General features: G+C 42.9%; 2 protein-coding genes across 6 annotated transcripts; one reads left to right on the forward strand and one right to left on the reverse strand.

Moving 5' to 3' along the window:
• Positions 1-739: 739 nt before the first annotated feature.
• LOC135244388 (heme A synthase COX15) lies at positions 740-9,476 on the reverse strand. Its single transcript, XM_064316616.1, has 9 exons — positions 9,091-9,476; positions 6,804-6,988; positions 5,616-5,738; positions 4,930-5,116; positions 4,098-4,265; positions 3,209-3,290; positions 2,493-2,647; positions 2,038-2,151; positions 740-1,655 (listed from the first exon to the last, which is right to left on the reverse strand). Exons 1-9 carry the CDS (start codon positions 9,169-9,171, stop codon positions 1,524-1,526), a joined length of 1,227 nt encoding a protein of 408 aa, XP_064172686.1. The 5' UTR covers positions 9,172-9,476; the 3' UTR covers positions 740-1,523.
• cutc (cutC copper transporter homolog (E. coli)) lies at positions 8,026-17,413 on the forward strand. Of its 5 annotated transcripts, none has more exons than XM_064316617.1 (9): positions 8,026-8,177; positions 10,864-10,934; positions 11,856-11,915; positions 12,194-12,403; positions 13,348-13,383; positions 15,258-15,391; positions 15,702-15,729; positions 16,415-16,520; positions 16,887-17,413. In XM_064316617.1, the coding sequence occupies exons 1-9, from the start codon at positions 8,041-8,043 to the stop codon at positions 16,996-16,998; spliced, it is 894 nt and encodes a 297-aa protein (XP_064172687.1). In that variant the 5' UTR covers positions 8,026-8,040; the 3' UTR covers positions 16,999-17,413. The 5 variants fall into 5 exon arrangements, with proteins under 5 accessions (XP_064172687.1, XP_064172690.1, XP_064172689.1 ...); XM_064316620.1 differs by lacking the exon at positions 8,026-8,177 and adding an exon at positions 9,826-10,307; XM_064316619.1 differs by lacking the exon at positions 8,026-8,177 and adding an exon at positions 9,827-10,231.
• The last annotated feature ends 185 nt before the right edge of the window (positions 17,414-17,598 follow it).

A 17,598-nucleotide genomic window follows, 5' to 3' on the forward strand; every position in this document is an offset into this window, starting at 1 on the left:
ATGGTCACCGCTCACCGCTCCAGGCGATTGGTCGAAGCAGAGAAGAGGTTCCACCACCTGTGGTACTTTTAGCTACTCAAGGAATAACAAGGAGGCCTGCTCCCTTAGAGTGGAGTGGTTGGGAGGGACTACACAAAGAAACAAGATCATTCAGATACACAGGGGCTAGCCCATGTACAGCTTTAAAAGAAAGGTGATTTATTTTATACTGTATCTGGAATTTAACTGGTTGCCAGTGGAGAGAAGCGAACCATAGACAGATGTGGTTAGGTCTTGTGGTAGGCATTATGAATTAGTTCGAAGACTTTCGGAGAGGAATTCACACATCCAGACTAAAAAGAATTTACACTAGTTTAATCTTGAAGTAGCAAAACAATGAACTAGTTTTTCTGTACCATGTAGTGACAGGAGTTTTCTAATTTTAGAAAATATTTCTCAAGTGATTAACCCATTTGCACAGATGCCAAATCTTCCTCGCCCATTTAGGGGGTTCTCTATTAAAGCTTTATAATTCCAGAAGTGTGCATCACAGAGACTTGGAAAATAGCTTAAATAAAGCTAGACACTTGTGCCATTTACAATACTAAACTAGATTTTATTTAGTTATGAATATAATCTAATCTAATTTGTATCACCTGAGCAAAAAGAAACAACTGCTCTATTTTACAAGGGAGTTAACGGTTTAATTTAAATTAATTCAACAACAGAAGACAAATGATTTTAAATAAACACACTGCAATTCAATGATTCAATGATTATATAATTTACATGAATAAAATAAATTACCATCAGGACAATGAGCATCACCTTACCCACACACACGGACAGCAGTCTCACAGGGAAAAGCCACTCATCATGACCAAGCAAAACAAACAGGGAGAGGACTCACATTGTACCACAGGGACCAGAATACAGACAACCAACTCAAAAACTTGTCCATAAACATCTTTTTCCATATCAAAATTATTATTATTATTTTTTTTTTACAAGGTTAATGGCATAAAGCCCAGTAACATTTAACTTTACATCTTTATGCTTCCAGCTTCACATGACCAGATTATCTGTACAATTCAATACATTTGGAAATGAGCGATCAGCCGTTATCTGTAAACAGCAGACCGCTATAAAAGCTATGCGTGTTTGACACGCACGCACACACACACTCGTCCAAAATCATACATTTGCAACACTGTGTAATCCACAGTAATTTGGACAACCATACATGAAATTGAACATTGCATTACACTTACAAGCCATTGCACACATTCCTTGCACAGGTTCGCCATCTGCTGGGCAGGGCTATGTACTGCATATAGGTCATGTAAAAGCAGCCAGTGTTTCTCCTTTGCAGATATATTTTGGGGGATTTAAACCTTATACATAGTCTTTGAGAAACAACTGTCTGGAATCCAACTGGAGGGGCGTGGCCAGAATTCCTATTGCTGTGGTGATGATGGTGTCCGTCCATGTGACAGGCAGGTTGAGTGGGCAGGATGTTTTGCAAGAGGGCGGGGTCCCGCAGATCACTTGGCAACCCGTCGCAGCTCCGTCAGGACCCAGATAGCCAAGGAGAGCAGAGCCAGTGATCCAGACTGGTGCGTGGCAGCAAGAGGCGTGGGGACGTAGAGCAGCAGGGTGCTGATGCCCAGACCCACCTGAGAACAACATACACACCAGAGTTCCCACTAAGACCCAACTGAGAACAACACAAATACAACAGTCCTCCTTCAGACCCACCTCAGAACAACCCACACACCAGAGTCCCCACTAAGACCCACCTGAAACCAACACACACACACCAGAGTCCCCACTAAGACCCACCTGAAACCAACACACACACACACACACACACACACCAGAGTCCCTAAAACCCACCTGAGGACAACATCCTCTACTGATGTATGTACTTGAGTAAACATGATTGTTGCCAATTCGCATTGGGTCTGCCCGTAAGCTAAGTAGCTGATTTCCTGAATTTGGCTAACTTGTGAGCCAACTGCAATTAACCTGTGTATGGGCCAGCTGAAAAAAGATTACCTGTGCATAGGCCATGGCCGTCAGGCAGCCGATGGCGATTTTGGCTCTCCTGGGCAGGCGCATCCTCCTGGAGAACAGGTAGAGGCCTGTGATGGCCGACACAGTGCTGATGCCCTGTGAGAATGGGAGGAGACCACAGTCATTCACTGCTACGCACAGCCATGGCTATCACACAGAGCCCATACAGCTAGCATGTAAGGAGCCAACATGGCCGTCACAAAGCAAGGAGCTTAGAGCATTTCATTTGTAGAGATGGAAACAGAAACCTATTGGGACAGCTTCCAAACCAGTAAATGCAATCATTGTGCTTTTGTGTTTGTGAACTTGCATACTATGCTTTGACAACGCATTTAAATATAACTATAAGTGTATAGACATTGTACCTGTACGTGGCCAAATGATTACCAGAAGACAATGTATAAATGAACGTGTGGAGCATTGGGTCTAGAACATACCAGAATGCGGTGGTCAAACTGCACTGTGGTGGGGTTCTCAAAGAAGTTCTTGAGGGTGGGGGAGAAGGCCAGGAGGTCGTCCGGCAGCCAGCGCTCGCCCATTTTGGGGAAGGAGTTGTAGACCAGGCCAGCATCCAGCCCTGCTACGAACGCCCCTGAAATGCACCACACCCAGCCAATCAAAGGCTTGCGCAAGACCTGGCTCAAAGGTTCCCATGACATCACTCCCACATGACCGCACAGCGAATAAACAAGTATTACTTTTCTCCAATACACGCAAAGTTGCCGATTTAGCAAATTTGTCATTAGATCTAACGATTTTCAGACTGAGCAATTCCGACACACTTATATTTCAGGACCCGATAAGTTAAACATGAAACTGCATTTTTCAGTTTCTAATAACTGCAAATGCAAAAAAAAGAGTCCTTCATAGTATTCAGTAGGTAAATTTATGCAATTTTTCCTTTCGTTTCTTAATGAGAATTGGGTACGAATTTTCAAGACGTCGGAACACCCCAAAAAGAACAAGCACAAATAATTAAGCATACATCTTGTAGGAAGCCACAAGCAAGGCTCCATTCCTCCCATGTGCAATCTGATTTCATAAAACATGCCTTCCTGTCCTCAGTGGCATGTCCTTGTCTAGTGATTATCTGGTGTCTATTCCGCCAAGGCTCTGTCACAGAATGGGAGAGAGCGCCCCCTGCTGTCAGTACCTGAGAGCGCTGTGAGGAACACAAGGCCTCCTGTTCCCTGGGCTAGCCTCCGGAGCCGCATGAGCTGATGAGTGTTCGGCAACTGCAGGGGGAGGAGAGGGAGGGCAAGAGAAGGAGAGGGAGAGCAAGAGGGAAGGAGAAAGAAAAGAACAGGGATATACATGAGAAGAGAGAGGGGAACATGACATATCTGCCAAAAGGATGCTCAGATGATTAAAGGGCAACTACAGCCATTCTGAAAATAATCTTTAGTACACAACAGCAATGACCATTAAAGTGCAGTATACTTAACTAAGATTCTGGCCCAAACTTTCTGGGAAAAGCTTGGCTACATCTACCATCTGAGATGATAAGGATCTGAAAATCAGCACTTTGGTATTTTAGGCCTGACAACTGGACCAAAAATAAATTTGAATATTAAAATAAATAACAGAGATTTGATTCATTTGAATAAACATCACAAAATTTGCATCGTTATTTCATTCCCATTAGGCATGGGCAAAATGTAATCCTTTTACTAAATCTTTTTTAAATTATTTTTAAAGGCATATATTCTACAAAATGAAAACAGGAAAAATATTAAATTAAAACAATGAAGTAACAACAACGAAGAACAAGAAAGCTTTCCTTTAAAAGAGCAGAAAAACTGCTGGTCACACGTTCTTGCGTAGTGTTGTCACACCTTTTCAGTGAAGTACTGATTTTCAGATCCTTATCGTCCCAGCCAGAGGCAAAAGGACCTTCATAGAGCATACGTAAAGAGCACTCTCACAGCTGATAGCTGGAGGGAACATTCAGCGATGAAGCTAAGTACGAGCGATCACAGCGTTATTCCAGTCAATCATTCCAGAGGAATCGGACCACTGACTGACGTTTGGCGGTACGGTACCTTGTTGGCGGGCAGTAAGAGGGAAAGCCCGGTCCACAGGCTGGCGCAGTACAGCGCCAGGGCGGAGCCAAGGTGGGCCGCCAGGCGGTACTGGCTGACCCGCGGGACGTCGTACGAGTCCGGCTTCTCCTCCAGGCCGCTCTTCACCATGTACCACCCGAGCAGGCCCTGTGGGAGGCGCCGGCGAGCACAGTCAGTCACACCGTGCCTTATACAAGACCTTACACAGCCACTTCCGCAAGCCATATGAAACCTGTATTTTCATTTCAACTGATAATTTTCCCCACAATTTGGAAGGTGACATTGAGCACCAACACAATGACTTTGGGATAGATCTGCTACATGAGGGAGCTGTGAACTTGTCACACTTTCATGGGACTCATTGTGGGTATCTGGGTATATTTTGATATACTTTGCTGCATGTAAAATTTAACTTTTTTCTCACATATGGCATCAAAGCTATGACTATGTAAAAGCAAGAACACAGAAACTTGATAAATAATAATAATAATAATAATTGCAAGAAAAGCATTAATCAGGCACAAAACACCAAACACCTCCTTTTTATGCTGCATCACCACAGAAAAGTCAACTTTGAGGTAGCAAAAGACATGTTTTTGTTGACATCAAGCCTCATGGTAGATTACTTAAGTTAACAAAAGGGGCTTTGCTTTCGGAGCACGCACCAGCACTGACTAAAACACTTTTAATCAGAGATGCCTTCTCAGTACCTTTCCAGACAGGTTATAGGATAATCTCGCTCACAGAATAAATGCTGTGCGCCTGGGGTTCTGGTTGTCATGGTAACCTTTAGCGCGTGCGTGCTGGGTACCTGGAAGCAGACAAAGCCGCAGAGGCCCAGGACGCAGCCCTTCATGGGGCGGGTGAAGTAGCCCTTCCTCCAGAAGTAGACGGTGGGCAGGATGTACGCCAGGCCCACCAGCCGACCCCACATGCGGTGGCCCCACTCCATGTAGAAGATGAACTTGAACTCCGTCAGGGTCATGCTGTGGTTCATTCTGCCAACGAACACAGTTATCCACACACACTAAGTTATGAAAATGGGACATGGTTTTTTTTCCAATATCACAGACTTGTGAAGCGTGTAGATTCAGCTTTTAGGCCAGGGCAGTGTGTCTTCTGACCATTGGAGTCGCATTAAGTGACAGAACAATGCATCTAAACGGTCTACCAAGTCAAATCAAGTCATTCAAATTTATATAGAACTTTTTCTGAGCAAGTCAGCACAAAGTGCTTAACAGACATTGACATGTACACACAGGTAGAGAAATACCCATGCGTACATATGAGTATAGTAAAAGAAAGAAAACATCACTGCATCAGAGGGCCAAACGTTTCAAACGTAACCTACCCTAAAAGTAAATTAGAAACGTCAGGGACAGGGGGTTCATAGAAAGTTTGGAATGAGGGGTGTTGTTGTGGAGATGTTGCTTTGTAGAACAGGGTATCACACTCCTGACAGGGTTTTATAAAGCACGGGGTGGGGTGGAGACTCACATTTTAAATTCAGGGAACTGCTGGTACTTCCGGAACTCCGCCTCCCACTCTGCTTGCGTTTGAGGAGGCTTCATCTCCTTGACCAAGTGCCAGTCCACCATGGAGAGACCAGACTCCGTCAGCCTGAGCACAGACAAAAACGCACAAGACATCCGAGTGTGACTCAAACAAACTAAGCACTTTCAGTGTGCCCCTCAAACAAATCATCCCTTTAAATTAGCTACAAGCAAACTAAGCACTTTCAGTGTGCCCCTCAAACAAATCATCCCTTTAAATTACAAGCAAACTAAGCACTTTCATTGTGCTTCTGAAACAAATCTCTCTCAATTCCAAGCAAACTAAGCACTTTCAGTGTGCTTCTCAAACAACATATTTCTTAAATTTCAAACAAACAGGCCTATTTCTTTGTGGCTGTCAATCACAAACATCTTTCAAGGTGAATATCAAACAAAGCCAAACCAAAATAATTCAGGCACAATAAGTACTTGTAAGTAGGCTATTTAGTATGAATAGGTATGTATATGGTTTTATATATGCATTTATATACATGATTGTGATGTGTATGCAATTTGTATTTTTGTCATCTTCCTACACCCCCCCCCCCAAACTGGCTAAAAATAATAAATTCAATTATAAAATCAATAAAAATTTGGTAATTATAAAAATATGTAAAACATAATTTTCTGTACCATCTGTTAATTTGTCCATGACCGCACATATGCTGTCGGTTGTTTCAACCAGTTCTAGAATTTTTATTTTATGCAATGTTGCATTTTATGAAAATGCTGAGCTGATCAAATTCCCCCCCCTCCAATTAATTACATGCTTGTTTATAAATGTGGCATTTGAGTGCCTATGGGGACCCCTGGAGGATGAGGATTGAAATACAAGTTTTAGCCTAATCCCAGCTGGTCATGTGGTGGAAACAAACTGGTGGCCAAAAGTATTGAGTACTATTGAGCATTACCGGATTGCACAGTCTTGTTAGATAACCATTGTCAGGTACGAGTGATACAGGTATTTCAATTCAATTTTATTTTATTTGTACAGAGGTTTGTACAAAGGGCACTGTCACAAAGCACCTTTGCAGAGATCCTGGCCGGAAATTTCATTTAATTATAAATTAGCCCAAGGGCACAACAAACTTGCACCAAGCCTGATGCTCTCTTATGAATCTTGCTTGCTTACCTGGTTACACCTCCCAGAACGACTGCCCCCACCACCAGTCCACTGCAGCCCAGCAGCCATCGTCCGACGATGCGATTGGTTGCCGCGTTGGGCACGGAGGCGGCGGCCGACGACGATGTGGACCCGGCCTCTGCTACGACGGTAGTCTGTCCCCTCCTCGCTACCCACTGCCTTAGCGCAGGTCTCTGCAATTAAAAAGAAGGAGGGGGGCATCGTCACATCAATATATACCCGTCAAAATCCTACGTTACGATGTTACTAGCTAAAATCCTGCTGCACTCCACACAGTTCTACACTCAGGTGTGGAATGCTGCCTACATTTTAAAAGCAACAGTCATCACAGAGATTATAAATGTCTGCTTAAATCAGCTTTTAAAATACCCCTTTCCAAATGAACATAGGTGATAATTCAGTGTCACATTCAAAATAAATTAAAATAGATGTTCATAAAATGTTGATGCAGCCATTTCAACTCATAACCAAAATAAAGTGATATAAACACATAGTCTTTTGTCAAGCCTAGAGAACCTAACCAATCGCAAATCACAACACAACCAAAAGACAACTTTAAAAGTAAACGAATGTTGCACGAGTCTTTCAAGAAAATCAGGAAGATGGAACAAAGTTAACTATTCAGGTGCAAAAGCACCAGGAGCAGTACGACCACCAACACCTTGTAAAAGGACAACCAAAAAAAAAAAGAAACCAGAAAGAAAAGCCAAAGTCTACAGCCATACCCCTGCTCTCTCCTCCTGAAGCGGTTGCACCAGCTATACGCAGGTTCTACTGTAGTCTAGTTAGAACGGCCTTACTGTACTATACTATCTTGAGACACAATAATAATGTAGTATTAGGTAAAGGAAAACCAAGTAAACACAAAATACTTTAAAATTTTATTTATTTAATGAAGTTATCAAACACTCATATCATCCCACATGAAAAAATAATCGTCCCCTTAGTTACTCAAACAACCGACTAACCAAATTTAACTGATAAGATACAGCTGAGAGAACACAGCCAAGCTTTATTGCAGCCAGCCCAGTTTAATCTCAACCTCAAGCATACTGAACCTTACCAATAAAACTGAAGTAGTCATCACAAAGCTTCTATGAGCACACTACTTCACAATCAAAGGAAATTCCAGAAGAGAAAGAAAATGTCAGCCTGGAAAGGGTTACAAAACCATTTCTAAGCCGCTGGGATTCCACCGAGCCACAGTGCGACACATTATCTCCAAATGGAGAACTCATGGAACAGTGATGAATCTTCTCAGCCAAAATTTCTCCAAGGGCACAGAGACAACTCATTCAGGAAGTCACAAAAGATCCTAAAAGAACAAGCAAAGAAATGCAGGCCTCTCCAGCTTCACCTAAGGTAAGTGTTCATGACTCCAAAATAAGAAAGAGACTGGCCAAAAATGAGATTTGTGGAAGAGTAGCAAGGCAGAAACCACTGATAACCAAGAGAAACATCAATGCTCATCTCATGTCTGCGGAAAAGCACCTGGATGATCCCCAAGCCTTTTGGGATAATGTTTTATTGACAGATGAGTCAAAAGAGGCACTTTTTGGACAACACAAGTACCATTATGTCTGGCGTAAAGCAAACGCAGCATTTCACAGTAAAAATATCATCGCAACAGTCAAACACAATGGTGGTAGTGCGATGGTGTGGGGATGCTTTGCTGCCTTGGGACCAGGGCAACTTGCCATTATTGAAAGAGCCATAAATTCTGCTCTGTCTTAGAAAATTCTTACGGAGAATGTACGGTCATTTGTCTGTGAGCTGAAGCATAATTGGGTTATGCAGCAAAACAATCATCAAAAACACAAAAGCAATTCTAAATCTGAATAGCTGAACTGAACCTTGACTGGCATGGCCTAGTCAAGGTTCTGACTTGAACCCAATAGAGATGCTGTGGCGGGACCTGAAACGAGGTATAGCCTACTATAACCTGGACTGTTGGAAGAAACCCACGCGGACACGGAGATAACAAGCAAACTCCACACAGAAAGGCCATCGCCGGGATTCGAACCCCACTACTTCTTAAATCCAATATGACACGTCCTATAGCGAATTTAAAATAGCCACATCATTTCAAGTGAATGCGAGAACCTAGCCAATCCAACTGAAGCGAATTTCTTGAATCACTTCGAATATCGTGACCCTGCAATGGGATCTGATCATTTTGAGCGGAACGGCTAATGAACTTCAAATGCGCTGAACGAGTAACTTCAGTTAACACGCGTTTCCCACACCGCAAACCCGGTAAGAGTATCATATTTACCTGTATATTACTGAACTGCAAACCTTTCCCAGATGTTCTACAGCCACTCACAACTAAAGACCGCAAGGATGACAGGAGCATCTTTGATGACAAAATATTAAAAACACATCTACTTCACCGCGGCACGTACACTACCACAATACAGTTCCGTGTACACGACCTTCTTCTTCTTCTTTGAATTTTATGGCGGCTGCCGGTTGATAAATCGTTGTGGAGTGTTAGCGTCACCGACTGGAAAGGAGTGTGAATCGGGATTCTATTTATAGTCTATGAAATGTAAGACAACAGCATTTATTACCAGGATTTATTTGTAATATGTCTCTCAAATCACAATTTAATCCCTTCTCTCTCCAGTAACAACCGGTTTCTCTAAAAAATTTTGGAAAAGATCACTTACACAACCAACGTTTTCTTATTCAACTTTGACCTTTGACGTCAGTTTCAATTGACAAGCATAAAAAGCATATTCCGATTATATTATATATATATGAAATATAATTTAAAATATTTATGTAGTACTACTATATAATGCTTATATTTGGATATCATTTCTGATTTTTTTTTCTCCATCTCGTAATTTTTAGCACTGTTGAAAAATACATCTGAAGCTTTCACAAAGGTTTCCATCTTGTAATCACGTGATGAGAGTAGTTTTGCATGACCTCACATAAACCTTGTATGTTGGAAATATATTTTCTTTGCTTGTTTGCTTTTATGTAGCTCTGTTATTTTCACTTGGTTCGTTGCACAGACGTCACTGAAATATAAATATAAACTTTTTTATATGTCCCTGCGTTCTACCTAAGTGTTTTTTTCGGTCAGGAGTTACTCGCTGAATATCTGATATTTCTTCCTATTTAAATGGAGGAAACAAACGCTTGAATATCTTGGTCAAAGACTAAAACTGTGCCATGCCATAATTTATAGCCGCAAGCTAAATGCGAATTAGCTAGCTTGTTGATGATCTGTGTTTAACTTTAATGACAGCACGGATATCCTGAAGAGGTTCAGAAGCCGGGGACGACCGCCCCAGAGTTAATCACTATTACGATTGGCTATTGAGGTAACTGAGAACAAATCGGATGTCAGCGAAGGAAGGGTGAGAGGTTGGAGGACTGCAAGAGTTCTAAAAAGTTGACAGGTAATCAGGGCAGTGGAAACTTCGAATGCTGCAAATTTACGTTTTTAGCAAAAAGTATCGAGAGACATCTAAGACGGTACTAGTAAAATTTGTTTTATTTCCGTTGAATAAGAAGACGGTTATTGCAGTGTTTCAGTAAGGCAGCCATGTCCAGTTTGTCTGTGAGGGGATATGAATAGAACCTGGGTGCACACGAACTACTGTAGTAACCAACAATGTTCATATGGTAGTGTTGTGCAACAGCGTGCATTATTTTTTGCTAGTTGTATTTCGTGTTTTGGCTACAATGGTAGTTACCAACATATTCGATTTAAGCATGTGTGAAGAGCTTGTTCAGTAGCTAGATAGTTTGTCACTTTATCACATCACACAAGCTACATTGTCTCCTTCAAGATAATCTTTATTTCTCCACATTGCTCGCTCTTTTAGTTTGCTGTGCATTATCGTGAAATGCATGGGTAACTTTACATCCAGTATTTTGCCAACGTAAGCATTAGGGGGTGGCGATTTTATAAAGGTATGACAACATGCTTAAGTGTTCGTTCTTGTGTAATAAAATTAGCCCTCCACCAAGGTTTGTTATTTATAATTAATTTGCATGATTATGACAGAGTCTTTTCTTCGCCGTGTAGGATGTCAGAAGGCTTCCTTATGGAAGTGTGTGTGGATTCAGTGGAGTCGGCCATTAACGCCGAAAGGGGAGGTATGTAGCAAAGACTGTTTATGTGTTATTTCACTGACGTCACCAGCAACAGTTGGTGACGGTGTAAACAAAGCTGCAGACACTGAGCTCTATTATAAAACGAGACAGCAGTGCCACCTACGTTGACTGCCGTGGAATGTAAAAAAAGAATGCAGTGTCGTGCTTTAAGCATCAGGGGGCAGTGCTGAGGCAATGCTGAACAGGGTAGAATACCTGACTGTGAATAGAGCCAAATGTTATAAATGGTAAATCGACTGCATTTATATAGCGCTTTTATCCAAAGCGCTTTACAATTGATGCCTCTCATTCACCCATTCACACACACACTCACACACCAACAGTGAAAGGCTGTAATTATATAGCTGTAAAATTATCATCAAAATATATTTCAAATAATTACGAGTAAATATTTCACCTGATACCCCTTAGGAAATACATGTTGCCGTAGAAGAGAATATAAGATATATAAAAATAGTCTAAAATACCAGCTTGCTTTTTTTATTTTTTTGGAACCCAGGAGGCATTCCTTAGGTGTTTGATTTTATGCTACTATAATTGGCTTAATAGGATTATTTGAATGAGTAAACTGCCCTCTCGCATAAAATGAACTGCTGCTCAAAATGTTCCTGAGATTCCAGTTTTTCAGTGTTTATAAAATACAATCCAATTAATTTTCTCACATTTTTTTTGTTGATGACAGTGTGCAAAATCCATCAGTCAGACCGTCTGGTATGTGTGTAAAACGTACGGCTCATGACAGAAAAAGGTCCCAAATTTAATGTGGATTCTTTCTTTTCCTGCACATTCTCTCTTTGATCGTTGTGATAATGTTTCCGACCACTTAAGGTTGATTGAAGTGACAGGTAAAATCCAGCTGCTTCTCTCTCTCTCTCTCTCTCTCTCTCTCTCTCTCTTTTGCAGGTGCAGGCCGCATTGAACTGTGCTCCAGCCTCCAAGAGGGAGGGATCACACCCAGCATTGGTGAGTCACTCGTTCCAAAAAAAAAGAGAGCAAACTTGTGACACAGTGCTGGGCGTGGTGACTGCGTCACGTGCTCAATGGACAAGACAAACAGGAAAATGGCTTGCTTTCTGCCTTTAATCTATACATCCATCCATCCATTATCTAACCCACTTATCCTGGTCAGGGTCATGGGGGGGGGGGTTCTTGAGGCTATCCCAGCATGCATTGGGTGAGGAATACACCCTGGAAAGGTTGGCAGATGCATGCCCCACCCCCTTCCCCATCCCCTTCCCCAGGCCTCCTGAAGGTGGTGAAGCAGTACACCAGGATACCGGTCTACGCCATGATCCGCCCCCGCGGGGGGGACTTCCTGTATTCTGACCACGAGGTGGAGGTGATGAGGATGGACATGGAGCTGATGAAGAGCAGCGGAGCGGACGGGCTGGTCCTGGGGGCTCTGACTGAGGACGGACAGATCGATGCCGAGCTCTGCATGGAGCTTTTGGGTAGGTCCTCGTGACCAAAAGCCTCAGTATCACACACTTATACCCAACTCAGTCTCACACACTGATGCCCAACTGTTTTCCTGCATATCCACTGAGTTTGGAGTAATAGGGCCCATCTGACAAACATGAGTCGTTATTATGGGAATGCTTTTTGTTTTTTTTTTCCTATACAATGGATTAAAAATCTGAAATATTTTAAAACCCATTGAAACTAATATACATATATATATATATATATATATATATATATATGTAATACATAATAATGCTACAGTATGGGACTTGAAAGTACTAAAGCCTGATATCTAAAAAGTACGGTATTTCTAGGTATAACCTATAGATTGCCTGCGTGCTAGAAATGGTCTACCCAGACTTATTCTCTGATGTCATTAGCTCACTAGTTATGTTGCCTGTGTGTAATCTTAGTTTAAATCTGCTCTGGACAGGGCACTTTTCAAGAACCCAAATTTGGATACTGGCATCTTAAAACTAGAGACCAGATTCCAAACTTCCATTTCTGTGTTGGAAAAACTAGTGTCTAAAGAAAAACTGGCAATAATGCATTCAAAATTAACAGTGGGAAATTTCAGTCAGGCTTTAAGTTATAGCACAACACTGAAACTGCTCTCCTGAAGGTCAGTAACAATCTCCTCTTGACATGAACGCTGACCCTGAGGAAGGCTCTATATTAGCATTCCTCAGGGTTGGTGTCTCTGGTTCTTTACTTTTCCAGTTTGGGTTAAAAACAAAAGGGGACAGGGCCTTTTCTGTTGGGGGCCGTAGACTCTGGGTCAGCATACCTGCAGATCTGAGGCCGTTTACTCTGACCTAGATTTCTGTCTATATTTACACGCTGTAAATCTTTCCTGACCTCTGACATCAGCATCCCCTTTTCCAAAGTATGCTACTGTGTAAACTAATCCTGCGGCTTCTCTCTCTTACAGCTGCATGTCGACCCTTGCCAGTCACATTTCACAGAGGTAAGCGCAGTCAAATAATCGAATAAGTTTACTGTTAACTATAGTTTAGGTATGAAAAGAAGAAGGTGGAAAATTTTTTAAATGATAGGGGCGGCAGATTAGTATTGAGGTTTGGGAACTGGGCTTGAACTCAAAGGTTGCGGGTTCAGTTTCCAGCTAGGCACTCGCTGCCATTGTGCAAATGGATTGTGTAATGTGTGTATCTGGCTCTGCTAAATGCTAAAATGTGAAATGTGAATATACAAAATGAGCATTTTGGCAATTCTCCTTTTTATAAAAACTGGACATCAATGGCGCATTTACGTCTTGGGGCAGAAAATAATAATGAAATATAATTTCATATGTCTCATTTTATAAATAATAAATGTCCATGGAGACCTGTATTTACATTCTCAGGCTGGATTCCACACTATACAGGGCTAGATTTGAATGGTGACTTATTCATCACTGCACTAGAGCGTTTTCAGGCACTGCGGCCCACAAAATAGTGTCTTTCTCTGTCTGAAATACCGTTACATGCTAAAAGGTGGTAACACAGTTTTTGTTGTTTTGGCTCTGTACTCCGTCACATTGGATTTGAAACAAAATAATGAATATGAGGTTAAAATGCAAACTGTCAGCTTTAATTTGAGGGTATTTACAACCACATCAGGTGATCCGTGTAGGAATTACAGGCCTTTTTTTAAACGTAGTACCCCAATTTTAGGGGAGCAAAAGCAATGGGACAAATTAACATTCGGAAATGAAGGTATACCTGGTTTGGAACACTCAAAAAACTTGGACTACCTTAATTCCCCTGAAAGATATCTTTTAGGTTGAGATTTGGAGGTAATGTGCATCCATAACGCACGGATATTCATTTCAGCCCATTTCGTTTCTGATTGGCAGCCCACAGAATGGACAGATTGCTGATGTCACTCATGCACACAACATGATTTCCAAGACAAAATCCAAGTCTAGCTCTTTCTGTATAATACACCCTTGTAAATGAAGTTGCGCTTTTTCATAATTTTTTTCTGCGTGCTTGAGAGGAAGTGGCTTGACAGAATGCGCAGTGTGACTGTGCTCACCTGTATGTAGGTAGACTGTGCGTACTGTGACTGTGCTCACCTGTATGTAGGTAGACCGTGCGTACTATGACTGTGCTCACCTGTATGTAGGTAGACCGTGCGTACTGTGACTGTGCTCACCTGTATGTAGGTAGACTGTGCGTACTGTGACTGTGCTCACCTGTATGTAGGTAGACCGTGCGTACTATGACTGTGCTCACCTGTATGTAGGTAGACTGTGCGTACTGTGACTGTGCTCACCTGTATGTAGGTAGACCGTGCGTACTGTGACTGTGCTCCCCTGTATGTAGGTAGACAGTGCGTACTGTGACTGTGCTCACCTGTATGTAGGTAGACAGTGCGTACTGTGACTGTGCTGCTGCATACTGTGACTGTGCTCACCTGTATGTAGGTAGATAGTGCGTACTGTGACTTTGCTGATCTGTATGTGGGTAGACTGTGCCGCTGCGTACTGTGACTGTGCTCACCTGTATGTAGGTAGACCGTGCGTACTGTGACTGAGCTCACCTGTATGTAGGTAGACTGTGCGTACTGTGACTGTGCTGATCTGTATGTAGGTAGACAGTGCCGCTGCGTACTGTAACTGTGCTCACCTGTATGTAGGTAGACAGTGCGTACTGTGACTGTGCTGCTGCGTACTGTAACTGTGCTCACCTGTATGTGGGTAGACCGTGCGTACTGTGACTGTGCTCACCTGTATGTGGGTAGACTGTGCCGCTGCGTACTGTGACTGTGCTCACCTGTATGTGGGTAGACTGTGCCGCTGCGTACTGTGACTGTGCTGATCCGTACTCTTCTCTCCAGCCTTCGACATGGTGCGGGACCCCTGTGCTGCGCTGGAGGTGCTGGTGTCCCTGGGGTTCGAGAGGGTGCTGACCAGCGGCTGCGACAGCACTGCTTTGGAGGGCCTCCCGGTCATCAAGCGATTGGTGGAGCAGGTCAGGTGATCAAACACACGTCCCTTTTATCTATGACAGGCCAAACGTCCATTTCATCTACGATTGGCCAGTAGTTGTTATAGGCCATTTTGGAACTAAGGGACCTAGCCCAAACCATAAAATACAGCCCCAGACCAAGGGGTGCCAACATACCTTTGGTCTTATAGGGTATTTATAGGCCAATATTTGTCATGGCAAGCTTGACTTTGTATTTAATTGTGCAGATTAAATTGTACAGATTAGAAAGTATAACTGGTTAGTCTCTCATTATGGACCTGGTTTATGAAGTTATACTCACTTTTCTCCATAGGCCAAAGGAAGAATTATCATCACGCCTGGTAAGTACACTGTACAGTATTTGACTTGACTAGAAGTCGGGCAGCTAAAATGTGGTAGTTGCGGCATATATTTTTCATTAGGTTTAGCCTACTTATTAAAGCATGTTAAAGAGAATCGTTGAATCTCTCTATCTCTGATGCGGAGAAAGAAGCTGTGTGTTTATAAAAGCTGGGCGTCAAAATAGCAACATTGCAGCACGCCTAGATTCTGAAGGTTGTGAATTCTCAAACCATCAAAAAAGAAACGAGGTTAGCCCGCCCCAAGCTAAAAGCGTGATCTCGGCTGTAACGTGCAGTACTCACCAGCTGTATGTTGCTGCGTTGGGGAAGTTTCAGTTCCACTTGCTTATTCCTTAGCTGTTCATTTTTCTGCCAGCTGTGTGAAAAAGCGGTCACCGCATTTCTGCACAAACGCGCGGCTCGGTCCGAGCGCTCATTTTCAGTGCATATAGCGCTGACTGCTAAATGAACATTGTGGCCAAAGCAGTTCAGTAATGGCCCAGTCTTTGCCTACATAGTGAATGGTCCAATTATTACACATGGATAAATGCTTGTTGTAGACCATTAGGGGATTATTGTATGTGAGTGCTTTGCTTTTTTTTTTTCTTTCATGTTTAACACTGAAAGCCTGTTGATGGAGCTGGACAGGAAATGCAGTACTCCTGTATGTGTTTGTGATGTCCAGGAGGGGGAATCAGCGAGCGGAATCTGCAGAGGATTCTGGAAGGCTCGGGGGCCCAGGAGTTCCACTGCTCCGCACGTTCCAGCAGGGAATCGGCCATGAAATTCCGGTACAGTTCATTCAAAGCAGAGATTGTTCTGTTTCTGTTATGTGTATGTGCGTGTCTGTCTGTATTTGCATGTGTTTTTCCATGCGTTTCCATATGTACTTATGTTCCTATCTTCTGTTTGTGACTGTGTGTGTGTGTGCGCGCGCACGTGTGTGAGTTTCTGTACATTTGTGCATGTGCGAGAGTGTTAAAAACGCCCGTTCACATGCATGTTTGTGAACGTGTGTGTGTGTGCATGCATGCATTTGCGTGTGAGCGCCCCTGCAGGCGTGTGAACTCACTGTGATGACCAGGCAGTGTTTCTGTAAAACGGCCCGATGCTGTTCATGCCCTGATGTCCCGATGCGCCCGCTCTCTCTCAAACAGGAACCTGAACGTAAGCATGGGCGCGTCCGTCTCTGTGCCGGAGTACTCCTCCAAGGTGGCCGACGTCACCAAGGTGCGCACCCTGAACGCCATCGCCAAGAACACCCTGTAGGAGAGGCTGGGCCACTCCACCGCATGCCCCTGGAGGAACAGGTTCCTCTGTCCACAAGGGGGTGCCAGAGTGGACGAGTGCTAGGCTAACACTGCTCCTACACAGAGGTGAAAAAGACCAGCGTGTGGCAGAGCACATGGACGGTGTGCAAACCAACTGAAATGTACCTCGCAAAATTGTGATCAAAACGTTTACAGGATGGAAGACATTGCCAAAGGACTGCTTTGTAGTTTAGGCCTGCTGAATAGGGATGAAATCAGCTGAGCCCAGATTTTTGACTTGAAGGGGTGTCATGGAAACCTTATTTGTTTTGCTTTTTTTAATTTTCTGCAACAATCCCCTTGATCATCTCTACAGTGTGCGATTGTACAAATTATGTTCCATAAGATTCAATTAAACTATCGTTTTTATTTGAGTGGGGAACAATACATGATTTTCTGTGAATTGAGAGTAATGGTTCTTCAGACTGTACTGTTTAGATGCTGCAGACTCGAGCGGTAGCTCCAAAGTTCAGATCAGTAACAATTTAACAAAGCAGAAATAGTCTCCTAGACAGTATAAAAAAATACCAGTTAAAGCAAGGCAGGTGAATTACAATGC

The sequence above is a fragment of the Anguilla rostrata genome, chromosome 18 (genome assembly GCF_018555375.3).
Source record: "Anguilla rostrata isolate EN2019 chromosome 18, ASM1855537v3, whole genome shotgun sequence".
NCBI lineage: Eukaryota > Metazoa > Chordata > Actinopteri > Anguilliformes > Anguillidae > Anguilla > Anguilla rostrata.